The sequence below is a fragment of the Mandrillus leucophaeus genome, unplaced genomic scaffold, assembly GCF_000951045.1.
Source record: "Mandrillus leucophaeus isolate KB7577 unplaced genomic scaffold, Mleu.le_1.0 Scaffold318, whole genome shotgun sequence".
Lineage (NCBI taxonomy): Eukaryota > Metazoa > Chordata > Mammalia > Primates > Cercopithecidae > Mandrillus > Mandrillus leucophaeus.
The window spans coordinates 2,057,916-2,083,332 of NW_012103343.1; the positions used below are offsets into that span (position 1 = coordinate 2,057,916).

The window sequence follows — 25,417 nt, forward strand, 5'->3', positions numbered from 1 at the left end:
TTTGAAACATGTATGATTGTACTTGAAATATTTTGTCTGGAGCAAATGACCACAAGGAAACTCAGAGGCTGAGACACTTTGATGGGCCCCTCACTCATCAGTCTAACGTTGTGACTGGGGCAGGCCCTTCGCAGAGTGAAAGGATGGATGCACCATCAAGACTCTGAATCCTCTGTTGTCTCTTCTGAACTTTCCCACATCTTTCTTAAGGTGACAAAAGATTTTATTTCCGAATTAGAAGTCAGTGATGCAAGGGGAAAAAAATGGCAGAGGAAGGAGAGCCTAAGGCTACCAAATGCTAACTTGCTTTTTTTCCTAATCATGACCTGTTTTTTTTGATATGGGTTCTTGCTATGTTGCACAGGCTGGCCTCAAACTCCTGAGCTGAAGTGATCCTCCTGCCTCAGCCTCCTGAGTAGCTGGGACTACAGGTGTATGCCACCACACTCAGAGTTTTGACCGGCTTTTTTTTTTTTAAATCACTGAACAGCCTAGGTGGGCAGTAAGGCACAGAGGAATTCTACATTTGTGTCCACTCTGCCTCCTTGCCCCATCTTCTCTCCAGTCTCCAGACTTGACTGACTCACAGAGGGGCTTGGAATAGATGTTGGAACTCTACTTTTGTAATTTTGTTATTTTAATGGAATTTTAAATTTACAGGAAAGTCACAAGAACAGTATAAGAAACTCCTATAGATCCTTTACTCAGATCCACCAATTGTTTGAAACCATTTTAAAGTTTTTATGACCTGGCATTCTATCACCAGAAAGCTCCACAAACTGCTACTTTTATTTAAAACAATTTCTCTTTATAGTTGAAGGAAGAGAGGCAAATGGAAATTCCAAATAAGCCCATTTCCCACTGAAAACAGACTAAGATTTAAGATTCCATTCTCTACTCTTGATTAAAAATGACAAAAAAATTTAATGCTTCTGCTTACAATTCTAGAATAAGGAATATGGCATCTTAACTTTTGATTATCTGGGGTCTTGATAAACATCTTGATCACAAATACCCTTCTGTTTGGTTTGGGGCATTCTACTAAGAGTAGAGCATTTCAAAGCCAAAGGGGTGTCTGTGTGGAGGGAACATTTCATTCATAAAGGAAAATCCAAATTACATTCAGTATAATTGGTTTGTGTTGGGAATAGTTTTCCATGTTCTAATTTTACAGAAATGGTTGTTGAAATAAGACACGTATGGTAAATATCTACTTCCTAGAGCATTTTTAAAAACATAACTGAACCATAGGATTTCTGAGATGGAGAAGACTTTAGTGATCACATGATAAAAAGTTTTATCAGCTGCCACTTTTGGATGACAGGAAACTGGCTATGTCGTGGGCAGAGCTTGTGTTCAGCAGTGTGATGGATCGTTGTTGTGTGGTGGTGTTTTTTTGACTTACCCCACTCTGCATCTGCTGAGACTCTTTGGCAGTGATGTACGTTGGTGTTTCAAAGTCCAGCATGGGTTTTCCTCGTTCCTTTTCATACTTTTCTTTGTATTTCACCTGGTGATAGAAAGCCATGTTAGATATTTCTCCTGTGGTCAATTCCTAGACAGCAGTTTAAGGATAGTATTTTTTAATTGATACATTCTGTCCATTGGATGGCATCTCATTGCCACTCAAAACAGTTTCCTGTTATGTTTCAGATCCAGTACATTTTTGTTGTTGTCTGGGTGTTGAGGGGATGGGTACCATTACTGTCTGCAAGGCATAATTAGGATTGGGATTCAATTTAAGGAGAAAAGAATCATTGACAAGAATCATCTGAGAGAAATGCCGATGCAAGAAAACGCATGGGGAAAATCACCCATAGATGAGGTTGGTCTATAATTGATGGGTAGCTGTAAACACTTTAAAATTATTAATGCTATTAGCATTAATCAACATGTCTGATAAAAATCCTAAGTTTTTCTTTCACAAGAACTTTTTTCAGAGACCTGGGGTCTAGATTGAATGGATAACACATGGAGTTTTATTTATAAGTAAACAACTCTATGTGGGTCCTGACTGGCCATATATTTAATGTAGCCAATCAATTGGTATAAAAATGAAAACTACTTTACATATTGACCCACTTGTTAAAAAACCTGGCATTCTCAAAAGATCCTCAAGACTGTTGTTTAAATACAATTTCCTCATCCTCATGACATGTGGTTAGGAACTGGGGGAGCCACAATGTTTGTATGTGACAGAGGAGAACTGGAAAGACAGGTGAACGCCCTCATGCACGCAGCACCTTGATGGCAGTGCTCAATCTCTGAGCTCTTGGGTTGTAACAAGATGTTGGAATAAAGGCCTGGGGTCACATACTGCTCCACAGAAGACATGAGGACATTTCTAGTAGTTAGCCCTCATGGTTAATGCCCAACAGAGGACCTAAATAATGCTGAATTTGTGATATAGGAGGTCATTTGATAGCAAGTTCTTTCCTCTGAGAATCTTCAGTTATAGTCATGAATTGCTTAACAACTGGGATATGTTATGAGAAAGACTTTGTTATGCAATTTCATCATTGTGTGAACATCACAGAGTGCACTTACACAAACCTAGATGGTGTAGCCTACTACACACCTAGGCTATATGGTATAGCCTATTGCTCCTAGGCTAGAAACCGGTATAGCATATTACTTTACTGATAATCTGTAGGTACTTGTAACACAAGAGTATTTGTGTGTCTTGATATCTCTAAACATAGAAAAGGTACAGTAAAAATATGGTATTAAAGATTTTAAAATGGTACACCTGCATAGGGTAGCTCCATTATAATCTTATGGGATCACTGTCATACAAGTGGTCTGCCGTTGACCAAAAACATCATGTGGTATATGACTATCTTTTTTTTTTTTTTTTTTTTTTGAGACAGAGTCTCGCTCTGTTGCCCAGGCTGGAGTGCAGTGGCTGGATCTCAGCTCACTGCAAGCTCCGCCTCCCGGGTTCACGCCATTCTCCTGCCTCAGCCTCCTGAGTAGCTGGGACTACAGGCACCTGCCACCTCGCCTGGCTAGTTTTTTGTATTTTTTAGTAGAGACGGGGTTTCACCATGTTAGCCAGGACGGTCTCCATCTCCTGACCTCGTGATCCGCCCGTCTCGGCCTCCCAAAGTGGTGGAATTACAGGCTTGAGCCACTGCGCCCGGCCGGTATATGACTGTCTTACAAATTTAGTAATTTTGTAAATTCCCAGAAATGCTTTCAGTAGTAGACCTGATCATATCACTTCTCTGTCTGAAATCTTCCTGACTCCCTATAATCTACTGTAGTGTTCCCTAACCTGGGGCACAAACCAATGGGGCACATTGGAGTTACCATGAGGGGTTTGTCCCCTCATAACACACTCTTTATGCTTCCAGCCCCTGTCAGTAGCACATAATTGCATGTATATTTCTCAACTATGTGTAGATGTTGTTGTAATTTATAACATAAGAATTTGTTTCAAAAAGTTACCAAACTCAAAACCCCTTATATCTTTGTGCATTTTCTCAAACCATGGAGGGAATCTATGAAATTTTTTTTCACATTGTACTGTGGATGAATGTGCGCCAGAGGAAAAATTGGTCTTGAACCACTTACTATACTCTGTAATTCTGTGGCCTCTTTTAGGTGAAGCTGCTCCAGATTATCGGGTATGGTGTGGTAGTGGCCTTTACTCTTCTCATACTTCTTCTTGTACTGGTACTGAGGGGAAGGTGGCAAAAAAGACACATTGATGGAGAAGCTGCTCAGCATTCCTATTTTTCCTCTTTAGATTAGACATTTACACAGCACCATTGTCAAGATCAAACTAAAAATGGCAAACACTGAACAGGAGGTTAAGAAAAAGTTTTAAAAATGAGGATCCAAGTTCAGTATTGTCAATTAAGATGTAAACACTTAGGTTGTGTGGCTTGTTCAAAGTAGGTGTTATAAGTAAAAAGTTAAAAGTGAAAGAAACTATTCCAGAGGGTATTTCTATGTCCTTAGGGAAAAGGGAATGATTACTTGGAGGGCAAAGTTTAAATATTCTAAAACAAAGAAGCATTTTTGCATTCTGAGAGGTGTTATAGACAATGGAGAATTGGTAGATTAATGTTGTCATTTGGAAGAATACACTCAAATGAGAACAGTTTTGTAATCTAGTGTATCCGTAGCAAAGAAGAAGATGCATGTGGGCTCAGAGAAAGAATTTAGTTCCAAATGGGTAAAACGAGCTGTTTCTGGAGCAGATGACTGAGCTTACAGAACTGGCAAGTTGGCTTGTATTCAGGACATGATTCATGATCAGAGACTCCTTCATGTCAGTCACAGGTTTGTGAAGTTTCTTCAGGTCAGCCTTATATTTAACCTATGTGTTAAGGGCGGAAGAAAGGAAATCACATAAATAGGACATGGAACAGCACTAATGAAAATCAAAGTGAGATAGCCCATCATCAAACAAATGCTGGAGATGGTGATGAAAAACCATACCTCATTCATAGTAGCCAGAAGGCAGAAACAACCCAAGTGTCTGTCAGCAGATGCATGGATAAACAAAATGTGGCATATACATACAATGGAATATTATTTAGCCATAAAAAGGCATGAAGTTCTGATATATCCTAGAACATGGATGGACCTTGAACATATTATGCTAAGTAAAATAAGCCAGACACAAAAGGACAAATACTGTTTGATTCCATTTATATGCGCTCTCTAAAATAGGAAAATGCATAGAGACAAAAAGTAGATTAGAGGTTCCCAGGAGCTGACGGGAGGAGGGAATGGAGAGTTTTTGCTTAATGGTTATAGAGTTTCTGTTGGTATGAAAACATTTTGGAAATAGTGACAGTAGTTGGATAATATTGTGAGTGTTATAAATGCTACTGAATTGCACACTTAAAAACAGTTAAAATGGCAAATACCATGTTATATATTTTACCACAATTTTAGAAACATACCTCACTTGCAAGATTATTAGCATCTTTCATGACTTTGTAGAGCTGGCTGTCTTTTGGATTGTATTTTGGTGTCTTGCCCTTTTCTTTATCGAAGTTTTCTCGGTATTTAACCTAACAGCAAATGCAAACATCCAAATTATTCCTGGCATCAATCAATTTGGGAATTGGGGAATGGTAGAAACAGAAATGCCAAAGAATATGCGTTATACATAGAATGATCATATAATCTATTATCCAAACTGGGACATTTAGAGTAAAGAAGACACTATTAATAATTAAGAATGACAAGACAACAGGCATTCAAATATACCATCACTGGCCTTACTCACTTTTATATTATTCCAAGGTATAAAAAATAATCACCTCTTTCTAATGCAAAACAAAAAAAAAAATGGAAAAGTCTTCAGGCTAAATTCAGAGATATGATTTAATGTACCTGATTTGGAGCATTTTAGGACTCCTAACTAGCAAAACCAACAGCAATTTAAGTCTATAAGAAATCCAGAGAGGGGCTGTAAATGATCAAGAAGGTTGAAAAATAAGGAATCTGTTAAATTAGGAGAATTTATTGTTATTTTAAAATGGTACTTTGGCTATAGCATTTAAAAATTATTAAGCTTGGCCAAAAATGGTATAACTCCTGAGTAAACAAGTATTAGAGTTTGGGGATTACTGGTTTCAAGTGTGATTTCAGACTAGAAGTAGGAAAAAAGTGAGATACTTTAGAATAATGAGAAAAAATAAGATTAAATAAACTTTTAGTATACATAAAAATAAGTTTAGGTAGGCAAAGGGCTAAATAACTCCAATTTAAAAAATAAGCACAATGCCTTGCACTAATAGTTGCTCAATAAATGTGATTTGATTGAATGAAAGGAAGAGACAGTCATTATGTCTAGGTAAAATATCTAAAGAGGATGATAGCTGGGTGCGGTGGCTCATGCCTGTAATCTCAGCACTTTAGGAGGCCAAGGTGGGCAAACTGCTTGAGCCCAGGAGTTTGAGACCAGCCTGGGCAACATGCTGAAACCCCATCTCCACTAAAAATACAAAAATTAGCTGGGTATTGTGGTGCACCCCTGTAGTCCCAACTACTCAGGAGGCTGAAGCGGGAGGATCACTTGAGCGTGGGAAGTGGAGGCTGCAGTGAGTCAGGATCACACCACTGCACTCCAGCCTGGGTGACAGAGCAAGACCCTGTCTCACAAAATAAATAAGAGGATTTATTTATAGGAGAATTCAACAGAATGGAAAGTGACAGAAACATCTCCTAATTGAAAAACAAATGATGCTTTTGTCAACAGTATTGTAGAATTAAGGCCAGAAGTAGAGTTCCACTAGTTATTCACTCTAGGAGGAATGAAAACTGAGCTTTTTCTAGATGTTAGCCAACCAAAAGGGCAATATTTAATCCTTAGGGAATCCTAGAGTTTCTGTTATTAAGATCAAAGACTCACACCAGTACCCCTCATGCTTCATCACTGCTCTTCACCTCCCCCAACTTGACACATCCAGCACAACAGACACAAAACAACAATGAAATCTGCCACATCAGAGAAAATGCATTCACAATGCTGAGACTCCTTTACTTTGAATAAACCCTCAGTGGAAATGCAAAGAAAAAATAAGCATGCAGAACAGTTCAGCATGATGCAGGCACACTGAGACAGACACACAAAGTAAAGGAAAAAGAAATGTCAACAAATGCTACAATGGCTCTTCTCTGAAAAAGTTTCCCTCTCCACATAAAGAAGTGAAGGCCTGCTAAGGAAAGTCTGAGGTGTGAGCTGATGTCTGGACCAAAGGCAACTTTTCCTAAGAGATATAGAAGTCCATAAAACTAGGAGATGTTCCCAAGAGCTGAGAAACACAGAAAAGCAAAGTAAACCAGATACGCAGAGTCAGAGTAGGGAAGAAAAGAAGCAAAAGCCCATCTCAAATGAGAAGAAAATCTGCTGCTTTTAGAAGCACGCTAAAAGTCCTATCTTTTAGAAGATACTTGTTTCTGAAGAAGTATTTTTCAAGCAGCAATCCCATTGGTTCCACTTCAGTTTCTTTTTCTTCTGTTAATTTCAAGTTAACTTCGACTTTTTTAACTGAAAAAAAGTTATGACTCCCTTCTCCACAGGAAGTCCTCTAAACAAATGCAGTTTAGTACAACTACTAATACGAACCTGAGTTCAGCACCTTTGGCCTTCCTTTTTGACTGGATCTTCTTAAAACTGTATAGTTTGAAAGGTTAAAGACATGTACTAGGCTTAGGACTCTAGGAATTCTTGGGATGGTGTTTGACTAGGGAGTAATGTAGTAAAACTACATACACTTGGCATTAGGGAATGGTGAAGCTTTTTCCTGTTAATCATGGAAGCTAAGAGGCAACTCTGCAATGCCATGTATCGGTAAGTGGCAGCCTCTGGGGTTTATAATCCCATCAGGCTCAGAAATTGGGCCTATTATGGATGTAGTATAGGAAAGTGATTTTGAATTAATTATATTTTTAGGAGTTTAATTGTATTTAAAGTTTAAGATCTAATTTTTTAGCTCCTTTTTAGTGAATTGAGATGTATACTGGTACATCTAAAGACAGAAAAACAGTCCCGAGAATTAGAAAAGCTATTAAAAGTGTATACTGTTGATTCATAGCAGGCCTGAACTGAGAAACTATATTAAACACAAATCTTCAGTATATTAAAAATCAAAAATGGCAAATAACTTCAGAAGAAGCAGAGGTTTCTTTGGTTGAAGATGAGATTCGATTCTCTGTTTTAATTTCATCATTTAATTTGATCAGTGTCAGCAACCTAACATACACATACACTGGGAGGCCATCTCTGAGTCTAGTCTACCTTCCTATTCCAAATGGCAAGTTCCAGATGGAAAGTTTCATGCAGGAAAAGAAAGATGTGTGCAAAAGTATATCCTTCAACAAATTTCCACAGCAATCTACATGTTCCAACACAAAATCAACAGAAAAGAGTGCAACCTGGTCAGTCCCCTGACCAATGCCAAGAAAGTAGACAAGAATCAGAGGAAGACAAATAATGACTTGCTGGTCTCAGTCTTTCTTACATCACTGATGAGTACATTAATTTTCTTAAGATGCCTCATCATAGGGGTGTCATAAGATGCAGCGCCGTGCCCTCTCCTTTGGCCTTTGAGGTATTCCGCCTAGAGTACGCAGCAAGACAGCAAAGTCAGAACAGGGAGAGCCCACACACAGCTGAAGCTCCCTTGGGCCCAGGGCCACACCATGAAGCTGTCATTTCGGAGACCAGCTTTCACACGAAGTGAATGTCCCATTCTCCATACCATAGGATTCACTTAGGATTAGAAACAGGAGCCTCTTGATTTTCAAAAACAATAAAGTTTTCAAAATTTCAACATCACAGTCATTTCTTTGTTTTTAAATGATAATGATATGACCTTGTACATTTAAAAACATTTTTTGCATTAGTAAGTTCTAGTTATATCTCATTACTCTTAGAGATTCCGCTGTTTTTTTGTTGGTGATCCCCTATCTTAGTTTCAGATACTTATACAATTCCATTAATTTACAATAAAATATGTTACATAGGAATTTTAAGTTTAAAAACTTTTAAAAAATAATATTTGCTTTTCATCAGTCATCTGACCCTTTTGTGTTTTCATAATTCTAACTTGTTCTGTCACTTGACATTACTGCATTATATCTTCCAAAAGATTGGAATCCCGTGTTTGCTATTGCTGAAAGTCAGTCACTCACAACAACCAAATGTATATCCCAAACCTATTTCTTCAAACAGATACCTGAGAGAACAGACAAGGAAAAAGAAGGTAGGATCTGTAAATTGGAGGAGAAATAAGATATTCTTAAGCTAAAGTCCTATAGGATCAAACTTGCACTCTGACAAATCTGGTGGTAGATGATGGGATCTCTGAGCTAAAGTTTGAAAACCTGTCATAACTTGGGGAATTCTAGATAATTGGTCTAACAAGAGAAAATAAGTCATGTGGTAACTGGGTTTGGGCAATACATTTCTGAGTCCATTTGCTTCTCAATAATATGAAATCTGCAAGAATGTGGCATTCTCCATCAGCACCCTGTGCATACCCTGATCAAACACTTACTTGCCAAACAAAATTTTAATGATTTATCCACGGACAAGTAATCTGAAGACATCTGCTCATCCCTACTTCCTAGCCCAGGCTGTTAATATATGTATGTTTAATGAAAAAAAATGAATATTTTCATCTGGTTGGATTCTAGAAGTTCGAATTTCATGACTCTTCATGTTAAATCTACCCCTGGTGACTCAAGTATGAATCAGACCCCGAGGATGAAACTCTTAAGGCCTGGGGAGAGGTTCCAGTAGGACCTCATGAGCTGATGTTTTTGTCACAGAAAGATAGTTAAGCACACACAGACACCTAGACAAATGCCCATAAATGGAAAAGTGGAGAACAAGAAAGGTCTAGACTGCTTAGAGGGAAACAAGAAAAGGCCCTCAGTGCATGTTTTATAACTCTTGGAAGCTTTGCAGTACTATTACAGACCCAGCATCCCTTTGCATTGTCAATGTGGAAATCACTTCTTCCTGCAAGGTCTTTTATAATTTCCTCACATGAGAGCCACCAGTGCACCCATCTGCATTACCTGGCTGCTCAGCTTGGCTGCCTTCTTGGCCATTTCTATGTCTGGGCGACCGAGCATGCTTAAGCCGTGGCTGCCCTCCTTGCGGTGCTTTGCTCTGTACTCCACCTGAATTAGAAAACCAAAATGGGCAATAGGTGATGGTTGCCTGGCATGCCTTGGCAGTGGCTGTTGGGGACTGGGGACATTTTAATGACACCCTTACCTCACTGGCCTGTTTGGCTGCCTGTGTGGCCTTCTTGATATCTGGTCGATCGGCCACTGTGGTGTAATGCAGGTTCTCTTTAGCATCTTTTCTGTAAGCGACCTTTATTGGGGAAGAAAATGTTTACTCAAGAGATATGCTTTTTTTTTTTTTTTTTTTTTTTTTTTTTTTTTTTTTTTGAGATGGAATCTCGCTCTGTTGCCCAGGCTTCAGTGCAGTGGTACAGTCTCAGCTCACTGCAGCCTCTGTCTCTCAGGTTCAAGTGATTCTTCTACCTCAGCCTCCCAAGTAGCTGGGGACTACAGGTGTGCACCACCATGCCTGGCTGATTTTTGTATTTTTAGTAGAGACGGGGTTTCACCATATTGACCAGGCTGGTCTCGAACTCCCGATCTCATGATCTGCCTGTCTTGGGCTCCCAAAGTGCTGGGATTATAGGTGTGAGCCACTGCGCCCAGCTGAGATACGCTCTTTCTAAAAGTCCCCATTAAGCACAATCAGCTTTTTTCCTTAAACCCAAACCAATTCTCACTACTAACTTTTTGAAACTACCACAGAGGAATTAGAGTGACCACACACTGGAACAAGAGAATGCACCAATTTGGGTTCCGCTGCTTCAAATGGGCCCCCGAGAATGTTGACAGGGAAAACTTACATCACTTTGCTTCTTGGCCACTTCCATAGCATGTTTCACCTCTGGTGGCTCCAGCATGATGGAGTAGTTGGATTTTCCTTTCTCCTTGACAAACTTCTTTTTGTAATTTGTCTAAATAGAGCCAGAATTACTTCTATGAGCAGAGGAAGCTGGGAACAGAGTTGGTTTACCTGAAGAACTGTGAAATCTCCAGGAAAATCCCTGCTCCCCATTTTGGCATCAGTCTGGGACTTAGATAAGACCCATATTCTAGTTCTTCTCTGTCATTTGTGTTCTGCAACCCAACACTAGAACCACCTGACAATCTTTAGAGAACCTGGGTACAGGCAAATTAAGCTCTTTTATTTACCATTTCTACCTTTTAAAAATATATGGGACCATATGGGACTCCTATAATACTGAGGTTACTACAGCATTATTGATAAAGATAGAGCAGGCAGAGATTACTAAGGCCCAAAGAGGTAGTTTTACCTTTCTAAAATTGGGTAGGAGTTTAATAATAGAAGAGGCCACTCTGAATCAGCAATGTTTCCTTCTGTTATTGATAGGTTAGTAACATCTGATATGCTACATTACACGTCCTATAGCAAAACCCACATTTGCCATAATTGCCAGAATTGGAAAGCCAATAAATACTGGGTCATTTTAAAAATCAGAGTTTAAGGTTCACATGTAGATACTGATAGAGTGAAGCTACATTAAGGAAGCCAAAGGCAGCTGACACTGTTTCACCAGACTCTACAGTCAAGTGGCATTGTTGCTGCCAAGAGAGCGGTGGTTGGTCACTCACATCACTGACGTGCTTGGTCACTTCCTTGACGTGAACAGTGTCCCGGGTCTCTGGTAGTGTTGTGTATGAGCCCTGTGCCAAGTGCTTCTTGACATGGTCCTTGTACTTGTTCTGGAGGAATCCATAGAGAGCTCGTTAAGGCATCTGCCTGGGGTGTTCTCCCAAGAGGGAGGCAGAACTCATGGGCGGCTGGGGGGTTACCTCAGACACCAGGTGGCTGACAGTCTTCGCCAGCAGGATCTGAGGCGTGTCAGGTACGGCATGGCAGGTTCCTCTTTCCTTGACATGTTTCTCTTTGTATTTCAGCTGCAGGGGCAGGAAAAAGGGCATTTCTTTAGCTCCACTGGATATCCTACATATTTTTATTACACCCCCAAACCACTAGAACAGCATCGTTGACAATACTAAACTCAATAAAAGATGTGATACTTGCAAATCTTGGGAAATATTCAAAAGGGTTTTTTCCTTATCTCTAGCAAGTTGTGGTTTTAATAACAATCAAAATGGATCTCGTGATGAATCTTTACATAGTCAGAGTTACGTTCACAGCATTCTCAGATATGCCATTTGTCCCTCCCAGAAGCCCTGGGACGCATTATTATTCCTTCTTTACAGAGGAGGAAACTGTAGTGGAGGGAAAATATGATCCCATAGAAAACAAATCATGGTGTTTCCATCAAGAGTCCAGCCAGGCCTTCAGGGTCCTAATTCCTGCTGTGTGAACTCTCTGCTGGTGCAGTATAAATCAAGGATTGTCACCTGGATTTAATGGCCCTTGCACTGCTGCTGCCCTGCTTGACTGCTGGTGACCATCACAGGATAGGCCATAATTCAGGACCCATACCTGAGCCCTGATGGAAGCAGCTCTTCTCCATCCTTCCCTGGTGTCCCTGGGGACTGTACCATGGAAGATGGCCCTGAGTGAGATTAGGCATCATGGAAGGAACTAGATACTTACATCACTTTCTATTAAAGTATTCCTGAGGGCCAGCACCGTGTTTTTGTCATCAGTGACAGAAAGCTTGCAACCCTTGAGGAACTCCCGGTCCAGCTTATATTCAAACTGTTACAGAAGAAAGGCAGAAGAAAAGGGAAGGGTCACAGCACAGGAGGAAGCTGGGCATTTGATTAAACCCACAGGGAGTCCTCTTAAGGAGAGAACGAAGACTTGCTACCAGAATGACGGAAGGGCTTCTTGGTCCCTCACTGCATTTTGGACTCCTCCTTTTCAGCCCAGCTGCCAGGACCAAGCCCCTCCATCCTCAGTCTTCCGCCAGACTCTCCCCAGCCTCAGTCAGAACTCAGCCATTTGTGTCCAGGCCCAGCCAAAGGAGAATAGGCTCCATGGGCAGGTTTGGGTACTGAGCTCGCCTATCGCTCCCCCAACCATCCTCTGCTCCTTCTTGGATCTCAAACGAGCAAGGGTTAACACCCATGACAGTGGTTATTATAAATAATGATTCATTGTATTTCTCAGGTGCAGTATGCAGTTACGATCATCTATGTCTGTCCCGACTTACGTCACTCTGCTGCAGGGATGACTTGGCGGCCTGGAGGAAGTCCGGTCGGTCAGGGGTCCACTTCCAGTGGGCCTTGGTGGCCTCATACTGTTTCTTATAGTCCAGCTGTTTTTAACAGAAGAAAGAAATCACTTCATTCAGTAGGCTAAATTCATAAACACACACGGCACAGAGGGGCTCTTGCATTTTAAAACATCTCAAATCATGATTCCTAATGCAAGAGGGAACCCCAATTAAAATTTCTGTACAATTTATGCAGCTAGTCATCCACTCAGAGGTCATCTGTTGGGAGCTTGTGGTCCCGAAATAGAGGCTAAAATTTTTAAAGGCCTCCAGGTGAAAGGATTCTTTAGTCTCTCTAGCTCTGCCAGTCCAGCCCAATCATCTTCAGAATCGAGTACTTTTAATTTCTAACTAAATTCAGTTTTAATTTTTAACAAAAATTATCAAACACTAGATATTTATTGTGTGCCAGGCACTTTTCTAAGTTCTTTACAAATTACAGAACTAATTAAATGACTTATAAAATTGTATAAAATTAATTCACCAAATCTTCATAACAACTGCATGAAATAGACAGCTGAAGAACCGGATGGAAAGGTTAAGTAAACTTTCCAAGGTGGGACTATTAGCAATTGGTGGAGCTGGAATTTAAACCCAGGTACTCTGGCCTCAGAGGTGCTTGCACGCTTCCTAGACTCTTCAGGGCTGGGAACTGGCTGCATTGGGCCAAATCTCAGCTACAGAAGTGTATGTAATTTAATTTGAGTGTCTATGGGAGACGCCTGCACTATTAGGCACATTTCTTTCCTCATTCTCTCTTTTTAAAATTGAGGTATAATTTATGCACAATATAATGCACATGCTTTTATGTATACTATTTGATAAGGTTTTTTTTCCCCTCATTTTATTTGGAAAAATTTCAAATATACAAAAAAGTTGCAAGAATATTACAGAGAATACCCATACAACCTGGATTTTGCAAGGTACATTTTACTGCATTTGCTTTATCTCACATCTATCCTTCTATCCCTCTACCCTCAATCCATCCTCAGGATACCTACAAGCTCTTTGCCAGCTCCTACAGGCATTACAGTTTGCTAGCCCTCATAAATATATGTCCCCTCTGGCACTAGTGGGTACTAATTGGGTTTTAATGGTTTCATTGTATAACCATTTAATATATTTTTAAGAAGTCAGTGCTCATCTAAATGCACAAAATTATTTCTGTAGTTGAGGCCTTAAGATGCCGCACCCAAGAAGAGAGTCAATGCAGGGAACATCTGAGCAGGAAGAAGGTCTAGGCCAATGCCTGATGGCACCAAATGGCTCAATGTTTTTTCATCAGAAGAAGCAGACTGTAGAGTTTGAGGCAGGAGGAGAGCACAGGGGAAGAGAATGAAAACTGTTCAGGCACTTTCCAAAAATGCAACCTATGTTTCAGAATTAAATGTCCCATTTCTCAGCCACCCACCACAAGAACGGAGTGGGTGCAGCATCCATGGCATGGGATGAGGCCTCTCTTGCTCTTCCCCATGCTCCTTTGTGAGGACCAATGCAGCATTTATATTTTAGCATCATTGTTCATGCTCCTGGGGCCTGACTCTTGCTTTGCAATCAATCACTAGAGCTCAACTGCCTGAAGAGATGTAAAAAGAGGCCATGTGTCCTACAGAAGCTGGCAAATCCCCCACCATGCTTGGGGAAGTTTCTGGAACTTACATTGGTGTTGACTTTGTAGGCGTCCTTGGCTGCTTTGATATGAACAGCATCTGGCTCAATGGTGCAGTTGGATTTATTTCTTTGGTATACTTCTTTGTATTTCAGCTGTGGGAGGAAACACAGTGACAAGATTAATTTTTTTATAGCAGCATACTGAGCATCTTAAAAAACAAGAAATTAAATCCATGCATGACTATAGTACATAGTGCTCCTTAAGATGGAATTTTAAAAATCTGCTGAGGAGCAAGGATACAGCCATGCAGAGATGCACCTTCCTATCTCAAATGAGGGCACACTGACTGTGGTCATCAGTGTCGCCATATAATTTTTTTTTTTTTTTTTTTTTTTAACAGTCTCTCTCTCTGTCGTCCAGGCTGGAGTACAATGGTGCGATCTCTGCAACCTCTGCCTCCCAGTTTCAAGCAATATTCCTGCCTCAGCCTCCTGAGTAGCTAGGACCACAGGCATGTGCCACCTCGCCCAGCTAATTTTGCATTTTAGTAGAGATGGGGTTTCCCCATGTTGGCCAGGCTGGTCTTGAACTCCTGACCTCGGGTGATCCGCCCACCTCAGCCTTTCAAAGTGCTGGGATTACATGTGCGAGCCACCGTGCCCAGCCTGCCATATAATTCATGTTTCTGTGCTTGGGCTGAAAGGACCGGTTGGACAGCTATTCATTCAGGTTTTCCTTTCCCCAAATCAGTAAATCCTGTGTTCAGAACATCTTGATAACTGCTGATGGAAGAGAAGCCTTTCCCCACCAGCTCACCCAGACAGAATTAGTCTTGCTGTCCTTCTATGCTCCTGCAGTTCTAGCTATTATCATGTCATGTTATAATTTTGTTTTTAATCTGCCTATTCTTTCCATTAAAAAGAACTCCTTAAGGGCAAAGACTGTTTGTCATCCATCATCTCATTCCTAGTGTCAGGGACATAGACACTAAATATTTGATAAATGAATGAACTGATGGATACAGCAATCATTCTACCTTTTAAAAATATATGGAACCATATATTGTCATTGCTAGAGACATACCTAGCAAGTTTTGGTATATGTGGGTTTGGATAGAAGGGAGAGGCATGGGGAAGGCGTAGCCTCTGCAGGCCCAACAGGCAGTTTTTCCATCCTGGGCCTGGGACTTACAGCTTCATCCACTTTTGCTCTTCTTAAATTTCAGGGCCCAGGGCCTCAATCTGGGCTTTCTCATTAATCGTTGGGGAAGGATCCTAGGTTTTAATGTGATTAAGACCAAAGTAAACTGTTCCAAGGGAGCCGTAGTGGGGTTTACTAACGTGATCATAGGAATCAGAATTTTCCTGGCTTCACCATAGACCTTCTTTACCAGTTTACTAATCAGTATCTTTAGGAGAAAGTCATGGAAATTCATTTTTAAAAAATCAGTACCTCAGGATATGTTTAAGCCAAGTGGAGAGCCATCTGGGGAGAAGTCCAAGGCATGTGGAGAGGTCACATGAAGGAGTTCCTGTCTCATCTACACAATAGCCCAGCTCCCAGCCCACAGCCATCACCAATGGCCAGCCATGGGGGTGAGCCACCTGGATGTCCTGGCTTGACTGAGCCCCAGGTGTCTGCCAGCAACATGGGGAATAGGGCTACTCAACTGTGTCCAGTCAACTTACGGAATCATGAGCAAAAGAGATGACTGTTATTTTAAGCCACTAAGTTTTAGGGTGGTTGTTACACAGAAATAGATAACTGGGTTATCTATGTAATGTATCACTGTATGTAAACCAGGGTTTGTTACATCACATTAGAAGGAGGCCAAGATGAGAGGGACTGCTAAGCCATTCTAGTACTTACATCACTGACTTCATCTTTAACTTTGCGGACATGCAGCAACATGGGCGTGTCGTGGATTGTGGTGTAGCCTCTGGGTTTGGCCTTGTTGTATTCCAATTTATAAAGGATCTGAAAGAGATCAAAAAGCAGAAAGAATCATGTCATGGTTCTCAATGTATAATATCAAAATATAAATGCAAAGTGTTTTTCTGAGTGGTTATAAAGGAAAGAGAATTCTGTGAATTTGACAGGTACTTTCCTGCTCTCTGCTAAGACCTCATTGTTTCCAGCTGTTATGTCTGCCAGTTTGGTCACAACAATGCCTTTTTTTTTTTTTTTTTTTTTTTGAGACAGAGTCTTACTCTGCCACCCAGGCTGGAGTGCAGTGGCGTGATCTTGGCTTATTGCAACCTCCATCTCCCGGGCTCAAGCAATTATCACGCCTCAGCCTCCTGAGTAGCTGGGACCACAGGCGTGCACCACCACATCTGGCTAATTTTTATATTTTTAGTAGAGATGGGGTTTGGCCATATTGGCCAGGCTGGTCTCAAACTCCTGGCCTCAAGTGATCCACCTGCCTCAGCTTCCCAGAGTGCTGGGATTACAGGCATGAGCCACCGTGCCTGGGCACAAAAATTCTTTAGTGGGGAGGAGAATCCTGTGCATAACAGGGCATCTCACACCACTGCCTCCCTCCCACTAAATTGCAGACCATCCCAGACTATCCCAGACTATCCCAGCACTATCCTCCCACTAAATGGAGAGTATCCCAGACTTTGTGACAATTTAAAATGCCCCTTAGTGTCTGCAGATGCCCCCTGAGTTTGAGAAGGTATTCAGTGTCACTTGCACTTACATCGCTGATTTGTTTGTTGACTTTTGTAGTACGCAGGTGTTCTGGAGTATCCACAATTGAGGTAAATTTGTCCTTTGATTTTTCATAGTTTTTCCTGTATTTGATCTAAATTGTGGAAGAGAAGAGTTAGCTCTTGAAACACCAGAGTAGGAGATGGTATCTAGCTTTCTCTTTAATTCCTAACTGGAAATGTTTACTATAAATTTGTGTCTGATAGCAAAAGTGTAATGGAGTGAGCAGATAGTACTACTACTAATTTCCTTTTTTTTTTTTTTTCTCCGAGTAGAGTCTTGCTCTGTCACCCAGGCTGGAGTGCAGTGGTGCGATCTCGGCTCGCTGCAACCTCCACCTCCCGGGTTCAAGCAATTCTCCTGCCTCAGCCTCCTAAGTTCCAATATGTTTTATACACATGTACTCGGAGGCCCCCAGAGGTTCCAAGACTGACCCAAGGGCACATTTAGACCGAATCTCAGAGCAGGACTAGAACCTGTTCTCTGGAGTCTGATAAATATTGTTTTACTCACAATATATTGTATTGAACATGTACAATCTCCAAAGGCATTTTTCCATATCAAAGATGAAACAGGGATGTAAAATAAAGAATGAGTATATATGGCTTGAAGTATTTATCATTCTAAAAAATTCATTTGTTTTTGCAATTTTCAAGTCATAATTATTTTCATGCACAGAAGCTGTTTTAAGCAGGACAGATACAGAGAGCACCATAAAATTTCATGCACAACTATTTGAGGATCATATAAGGACAAAGGAGGAAGTTCAGGCAAACAGGATATTTACAGGGATAGCTTAACCTCCTCATTTCACATATTGATTTCATGGTAAACTAAAATGACAAAACAAGTTGCTAATAGAAAAGCTCAATTAACTTTTTTTATGTCTGGGAAAAATGGTATTTTACTAACATTCTGGTAGTTACCAATTATCAGTTTATTGCTGCATCAAATTTACCTTTCAGCATGTGCTGGAAAGTGCATGCTTCAGTTGGCCTCCTAAAAAGGCATTATTATCAGAGACACTGTTAACCAGTGTGTGTGGGATCAGATGTGCTGGAAATAACCTAGCAATTCAGCATCAAAGTCAAGAGGCGCCATGAACATATACAATATTCATAGAGCTGCACGGTAATCCTCATCTCCCCGCAACAGTTGTAGTGATAATTGAACAAGGGACACATTAGATGAAAACATTAAATATTCAGACCTTTTACATGCTGTTTAATCTACTTACTATCTTCAATCTCTGAGGAATCTATTTCTTTGAGGCAAATACCGAAAAGTATAAATTAATGTTATACCAATTTGGAAATAACACTTGAAAGAATCAGTTAATTTTATTAAGAGTTCTGAAAGTGTCAAATGATGTACAGATGACCACTGTCCCATCACCTTTGGCCACATTCAGAGGTCATTTACAAGGAATGAATATTTACGTAGCTTTACCATGTGAAGCCAGCATGGGCAGGGAGTGGGAGAGGAAATCAATGAAAGCATACAAGGGAATGCATCCAAGACTTCTAAACCTCCTTCTTCACATCCCATCAGACATTACCTGGCTCCACATATGTGAATTGTAGAGAGCAGTCAACATATCTGGACGCAGAATTTCATTACATCCATGTTGCAGAAACATCTTGGCACTAGATTTATATTTTCTCTGTCCATGCAAAGAGCAGTGAAGCACAAAAGAGACTTATGAAGACAGAAAAGAACACGGCTCTATATCCCAGTCACCTCTGAGTGAAGAGATGTAGGCATACACACTTTATGTACTCACATATGTGTGGGTGAAGACATCAAATATGTCATCATGCCAAGCAGAATGACTGCAATGCTTGTGGTTGACCATTCATAGTCCTTGTGAATAGGGTATGATACAGCTAGTTTCACTTATGTTACCACCAAAATAGCTTTATAGAAAAGACAACATGTTTGGAATAGAAAGATACATAGTAAGGAGTTATGTCTTCTTTCCTTCCATTAATTTTTGTTTTTTTGTTGTTGCTGTTGTTTGTTCACTTGTTTTTTGCTTTTGCAACTCAATCTGCAATTTACAGTTGCAGTTTTCAAACAGGTTCTCTAGAAGAGTAAAGGATGGGAGGACCCAGCTTTTCCTTTCATCTTCACCACAGCACAAGTGAGAACACAGAGCATGGACTGGCGCACTCAAATAGCTGATAGGCTCTTTGGGTGGCTAGACAGATACTTTGAAACAGAACAGCCCAATATCATAGGCAGAACCTATGACATCCTTGCAGCAGACGGGACGACATCTCATGAGAAACCAGGAGCACAGTCCTGCCTGGGCCACCGGCCAGCCCCATCACAGTACCTGACTGATCTGGTCGCCTGCGGTCTTAGCCAGCAGATGTCTAGGCTCATCCACTACCAGGTGGTATTTATCTTTCCGCTGCTCATAATCAGCTCTGTATTTTTTCTGCTCAAACATCATAGCATATTATAGCAAGAGTACAACTTCAAGGCTACACAGAAATGTCTCAAGGTAAACACTGCAGAGGGCCAGAACATGTCATCTCTAGTGGCGGGCTCCCAACATACCCAGGTCAATAAAAACAGGGAAGCAAAGAGAGTCAAGTGGAGGAAGATTACCTGAAGAAGGCTGGAGTGTGGGATAGGTTACATTTATGACACTGAAATTAGAGTTCCTTGTGCCCTTTTTCTGTCTTTATATATGATGCCATTAGCAGCGTTAGGTTTTATGGCATTTAACAGTATATTTAAAATATGGTACTGATAAGCTACAGGTTTACTATCTAAGGCTGTGAGAATCTCAAAGCATAACTGATGCTAAAACATCCATGGGAAATTTGTAATAGTCTTCTAATGCTATTAATGTATTGGATTATAAAGGAGACCTGGAAATTCTTCATGAAATAGAAAAACAGAAACAAAATATATCAAGATTATATTCATAGGAAGCTACTGGCAGTAATTCTTCAGGGTTGTCCAGTCCGGAAATCTACTGAAAGTGAACAATCAAATGTAAAGACAACAAACAACAAAAAAGTCATACATTTAAATAAATAGACCATTGGCTACATTTTCATTTTTAGATACATTGTACTAATTTTCTCATGTAATTTTTGAACTTATGGAAACCTGTGAAAAATCTGAAAATAGGAAATTAAATACAACTTTAACTACAAAGCCATCCCAATGTTATAAAACCATCCAAACTAAAAAAATTCACAGCTTGTTTATTTTAGCCACCTTGAGCTAAATTTAAATTATCAAAAAGATGGTTACAGGAAAGGCTGGATAAAATAGAAAGAAAAAATTGGGGTGCAAATGGATACTTCTGTGCACCAATATATGTGGGAGTAACAATGGCAATATCTTTGAAGCATGAATCACAACTATTCCTTTAGCATAGCTCTTCTAACCACTGACATGTTGGTGCCTTAGTAGAGGATACTAAATTAACCTTGAACTTCTGCGTCTCCCAAATCTACACAATATTCTGTATAAGGGAGTTCCGCCGACAGTCCAGAAAATCCTTTACCTCCCTGGTATTGTCACCCGCGGGCTGTGCTGCCCTGCATTTGTGCAGAGGTGCTGATGTTCGCAGGACTCTCCCACCACTGAACGGTCCCTTCACTTGTTTTTATTTATAGTTTGGCAGAGCTTGCTGGATGGTGACATTATAGAGTCCTTTCCAAATCTTTAGTTAAAATGAAAACTTAGGATGGCTTTCCTGTCATTCTGTGTATTGGGCTTTAATTAAAAAAAAACTCTAAGACTTCCTTTAGGGAATTGAATAGGCTTAATTGGAGCAGTTTATTCATACATACCTCATTCATCAATTGAGTTGCATACTTGAAATGCCTATTGATTGGACAGTCGGCAACATACTTGAAGTCTGACTTCGTCCTTTCAAATACTTCTTTATACTTATACTAGAAAAAACAGAACATAGTTACTTGACAGCAGGCTATGATTATCTTAAGAATGAGACATGCTGTTTATCATATCATATAATTGTGATAATTAATTCATATTCAGAGCTAACATATATTCGTTTGTTGGTTTGTTTTGAGACAGGGTTTCACTCTTTTGCCCAGGCTGGAGTGCAGGGCATAGTCATAGCTCATTGCAACCTTCGCCTCCCAGGCTCAATCGATGTTCCCATCTCAGCCTCCCAAGTAGGTGGGACTACAGGTGGTACACCACTACGCCTGGTTAATTTATGTATATTTTGTAGCAATGGGGTTTTGTCATGTTGCCCAGGCTGGTCTCGAACTCCTGGGCTCAGGCTATCCACCTGCCTTGGCTTCCCAAAGTGCTAGGATTACATGCGTGAGCCACAGAACCCAGCCAAGCTAACACATATTTACTGATTGTTTATTCTGCCTCCAAGGCAATGAAGGGTAGAACTGCCTAGATGTCTTGAAAACTGGCCCAAAAGTGGACACTAGAAAACGCTTCCATTGAATGAATACTGAATAGACTTATTTTCCATACTGGGCAAAAATCTAAATATTATAATTATTATTTAACTTTGAAAGTATTTTCATGTGCACTTGAAGGTTTTTAGTACATTAATTTGAAGATAGTTTTCCAGCAATTAATCAGATAAACATAATCTTCTAAGAGCAGGTGTGGGGTATGACCCTGTTTTTAAACATGCCACCTGTTTTTAAACAGCTTCATGAATTAGAATGGGTTTCACCATTCCACGGTGTTGTAACAAACAAAGAAGAATGTGCCCTAGAATGAATTTGGCCCACAACATCTTCTTAGACGTTTTATTTACTACCTGGCATTTTTCAGGAAAAAGTTTACTGGATCATCTCGTACAACTCAAATGCAAGTGAATTGAATTGCTTTATTTTGTAAATAGGAAAATGAGGCCATAAAAACTAGATGGTTTGCCTCACATCATACATTATTTGTGGATTAAGATAACCCCATTTTATATTGGCTATCATATCAGCTTTAATAGGAGAAACTACCCAGAGACATATTAATAAGGAGAGAGTTCTAGAAGAATCATGAGGGGCTGAACTCAGATGACTTTTCATCAAATTCAAATAAATGCCTTCAGTCAATGAGGTTAATACCCAAGAGTTTCCTAGGAGTGAACAATTCAGCATGTACTCAAACTATAAGGTCTAGAAGCCATGATACGGATGGAAACGTGAAGGACGATCTCCTCAGTGCTAATTCTCTCTGTGGGTACAGGTATGTGTCAAATGGATGTGGCCAATTCTCCTTGAATATATATACCTTGCTGTAGAGAGTCTTGTTCTTTTCAGCCAGAGTGAAATCAGGGGTATCATAAGCATAGCAACCAATGCCTTTAAGCCAAGTCAAGTCTTCCTTATATTTTACCTGGGAGAAGAAGAACATCAAAGAGTTCTAAGAAGCCATCTCCAAACAGCAGTAAGTTAGTATCTATACAAGAGGAACAAACAGAAGCCCCACCCCTTGAGGTATATGAAATAATAAAGTATTAAAACAATTATTTAAAAGAAGTTTCCAGTAATACTGACCGCTGGTATATTGTTCTATAACATATGGAAGTTTTCCATTTTTAATACTAATTAAAGCAATTCAAATTTAACAGGCATACTTTCCTAGAGAGTATATCTTTAACTTGGCAGCTATATTTTCATACACAGAGTTGAACTTTCTAAGTGAGCACTGTTATGTGTCTTAATTGCTTCATGAAGTTGTCACTTCAATGGATCAAAAATAGGCTATTTCCTAGATGATATATATCACTTCCAGTACTATAATATGGTATCATACGTTTAGGAGAAAAATAGGTTTATAAATTTGAATATACATTTCCTTCTCCCAAGTTGAAATTCACTCACTTAGCAATTGAGTTTTATGATTTAAACATCCACACACAAAATCTAAAATCTAGCCAAGTGTTTCTTCAGTTTTTATGAAGTGTTTGATTTCAGAGCTTAAATGGGAATATGAATTTATATGTGAAAACAGAAGATGTCAACACTCACATCACTGACTGCGTCAGTGACTGCTCGGTGGTGGAAATGCTCCGGACGATCAGGAATGGACCTCCAGATACCCAGCTGGCTCATGTAGTTCTCCTTGTATTTTATCTGTTATGAAAAACACAAAGACAGCTGTAAGTCTTACCCAAAGTTAATGTAAATATGGCTTCTTCTCTCTGGAGAACTTTAGAAGAGGGAGATTGCTAAAAAATATATGTATCTATATGGTGAGTTATAGAGCCCAACACAAGTAGAAATATTTAGGGACATACTTTACTGATGTCATCTGTGACTTTGCGATGATAGACAATGTCTAGGGCATCTTTCACTGTGTGGTATTTTCCTTTGGTCTTTTGAAATGTTTCTTTGTAGCGTAGCTAGAAAGAAAAAGCACATGAATTACAAAAAACTACCAAGTTAAATAACTGAGCTCTTTTACGCTTGAACTCTCTTGTCTTCTCTCTTTGGTTTTCCCATGAATACATTTAGGAAAAATTTAAAAGCTTTTTTCAGACCCTGGAAGAGAAAAAGAACATTAGGGAAAACTGATGAAATCCAAAGCAACTATGGAATTTAACTGATCATAAAGTATCAATCTTGGTTCATTGGTCATGGCAAATCTACGACGGTGATACAGGTGTTGGCAACAGGAGAATAGGGGTGTTCCCCTGGATGTGGGGCATGTGAGAACTCTGTACTATCTTTGCCACTTTTTGGTTAATCTAAGACTTCTTAAAATAAAAGGTTTTTTAAAATGTAAAACATAAACCAAAAGCTCATTTGAGAGGGAGAAAAAAAACCCAAACAAACATAATATTGTTGAGTCCAAGATATGCTAATGTACCTGGAAAAGGGAAAAAGGTCTAGCTTCTAACTCCTGGTATTAAAATGCCTTCTCCACTAAGCAGTCTTAAAACTTTATTTCATTATAATCTTTATCTTTGTGATATTTCTAGAGAAAACAGCTCTGATTCTAAACTGAGAACATCATAGAAGATTCATCTAATCTACACAAGATGGGTGCTTCTCTGCACAACCTATTTTCAACGTCAAACAGTTCTTTTCTTTATGGGTAGCTGAGCAAACACACAATGAAAGGTGTCTTTTCTTTGACTTTGTAATTTTGTTTTTTAGATGGATCATAAGATTGCTTAAATCTACTTGTGGGGCTAGCCACGGTTAATTCACTGAATTAAATGCCAGATACTACCCTTGTTACATTAGACTATTGTAAAGATCAGAGTTATCAGAATTTCTACTGATACAGCCCTAGGGATGGCACTGTCCAGTGGGGCATGATGAATCCCAGGGCCAATTTCCATGTGTGGTCACTGCTGTAAGATATTAATTCAGCTTGGTTCAAATAAATATTCAACAGTAACTTTGAAGTGATAATGATGGAGGATGTCACAAGAAAACTAAAAATATCCTAGAAGGTAGATTTTGAGGGGAGTATATGATTTTTTCCCAGTATGTATGTATGTATATGTGTGTGTGTGTGTGTGTGTGTATACACATATATATACACACACACATACATATATATACACACACACTTTTTTTTTTTTTTTTTTGAGATGGAGTCTTGGTCTGTCGCCCAGGCTGGAGTGCAGTGGCCCAATCTCGGCTCACTGCAAGCTCTGCCTCCTGGGTTCATGCCATTCTCCTACCTCAGCCTCCCGAGTAGCTGGGACTACAGGCACCCTCCACCATGCCTGGCTAATTATTTGTATTTTTAGTAGAGACGGGGTTTCACCGCGTTAGCCAGGATGGTCTCGATCTCCTGACCTCGTGATCCGCCCACCTCAGCCTCCCAAAGTGCTGGGATTACAGACGTGAGCCACCGTGCCCGGCCCCAGCTTATATTTTAATCACTAACTGGCATTGCCTTTTTCTAACTAGTAGGCTCTTCTCTGCTCCAAATAAAAATTCCTAACCAAATTATGGAACTGAGATATTGTTCACATTTGCTGTACCTTCTCTTTTCTGCTTAGGGCGTACTGCAATTACCTTAAGATGCCTTGAAATCCTAGAGTTATGTTGCTAAGTTGAGGGGGTTATGAAGTTGGCTTGATTTTTGGCTTAGTTTAAGTCCCAACATGTCTAGTCCTCTGGAGTGTGCCTCTGGTAATGGGTACAGTGAATTCCTGGTTGGGCCCTGAGACACAAAACCTGTAAGGACTGGCTATTTACCTTGGAGTCACTATTTCACATCTTCATTAACTGATTATTACCATTAAAAGGCAGCCTTGCCCTCAATTGTGTGATATGGAAAATGAACATCTGTCCTCCCTAATTTTAACCACTGTGTCATGTAT

General features: G+C 40.0%; 1 protein-coding gene across 2 annotated transcripts in view; it reads right to left on the bottom strand.

The window, feature by feature from the left end:
- NEB (nebulin) overlaps positions 1–25,417 on the bottom strand; it is a 223,643-nt gene that overhangs the window by 28,782 nt on the left and 169,444 nt on the right. For both annotated transcript variants that reach the window (XM_011987847.1, XM_011987846.1), the window contains exons 111-129: positions 23,372–23,476; positions 23,103–23,207; positions 22,363–22,467; positions 20,928–21,032; positions 19,448–19,552; positions 17,099–17,203; positions 16,264–16,371; positions 14,442–14,546; positions 12,720–12,824; positions 12,158–12,262; positions 11,401–11,505; positions 11,200–11,310; positions 10,410–10,520; positions 9,755–9,856; positions 9,553–9,657; positions 4,920–5,030; positions 4,223–4,327; positions 3,577–3,681; positions 1,406–1,510 (exon numbers count right to left, since the gene is read on the bottom strand). In XM_011987847.1, coding sequence (XP_011843237.1) covers positions 1,406–1,510; positions 3,577–3,681; positions 4,223–4,327; positions 4,920–5,030; positions 9,553–9,657; positions 9,755–9,856; positions 10,410–10,520; positions 11,200–11,310; positions 11,401–11,505; positions 12,158–12,262; positions 12,720–12,824; positions 14,442–14,546; positions 16,264–16,371; positions 17,099–17,203; positions 19,448–19,552; positions 20,928–21,032; positions 22,363–22,467; positions 23,103–23,207; positions 23,372–23,476 — 2,013 coding nt within the window. The remainder of the gene's footprint in view (positions 1–1,405; positions 1,511–3,576; positions 3,682–4,222; positions 4,328–4,919; positions 5,031–9,552; positions 9,658–9,754; positions 9,857–10,409; positions 10,521–11,199; positions 11,311–11,400; positions 11,506–12,157; positions 12,263–12,719; positions 12,825–14,441; positions 14,547–16,263; positions 16,372–17,098; positions 17,204–19,447; positions 19,553–20,927; positions 21,033–22,362; positions 22,468–23,102; positions 23,208–23,371; positions 23,477–25,417) is intronic.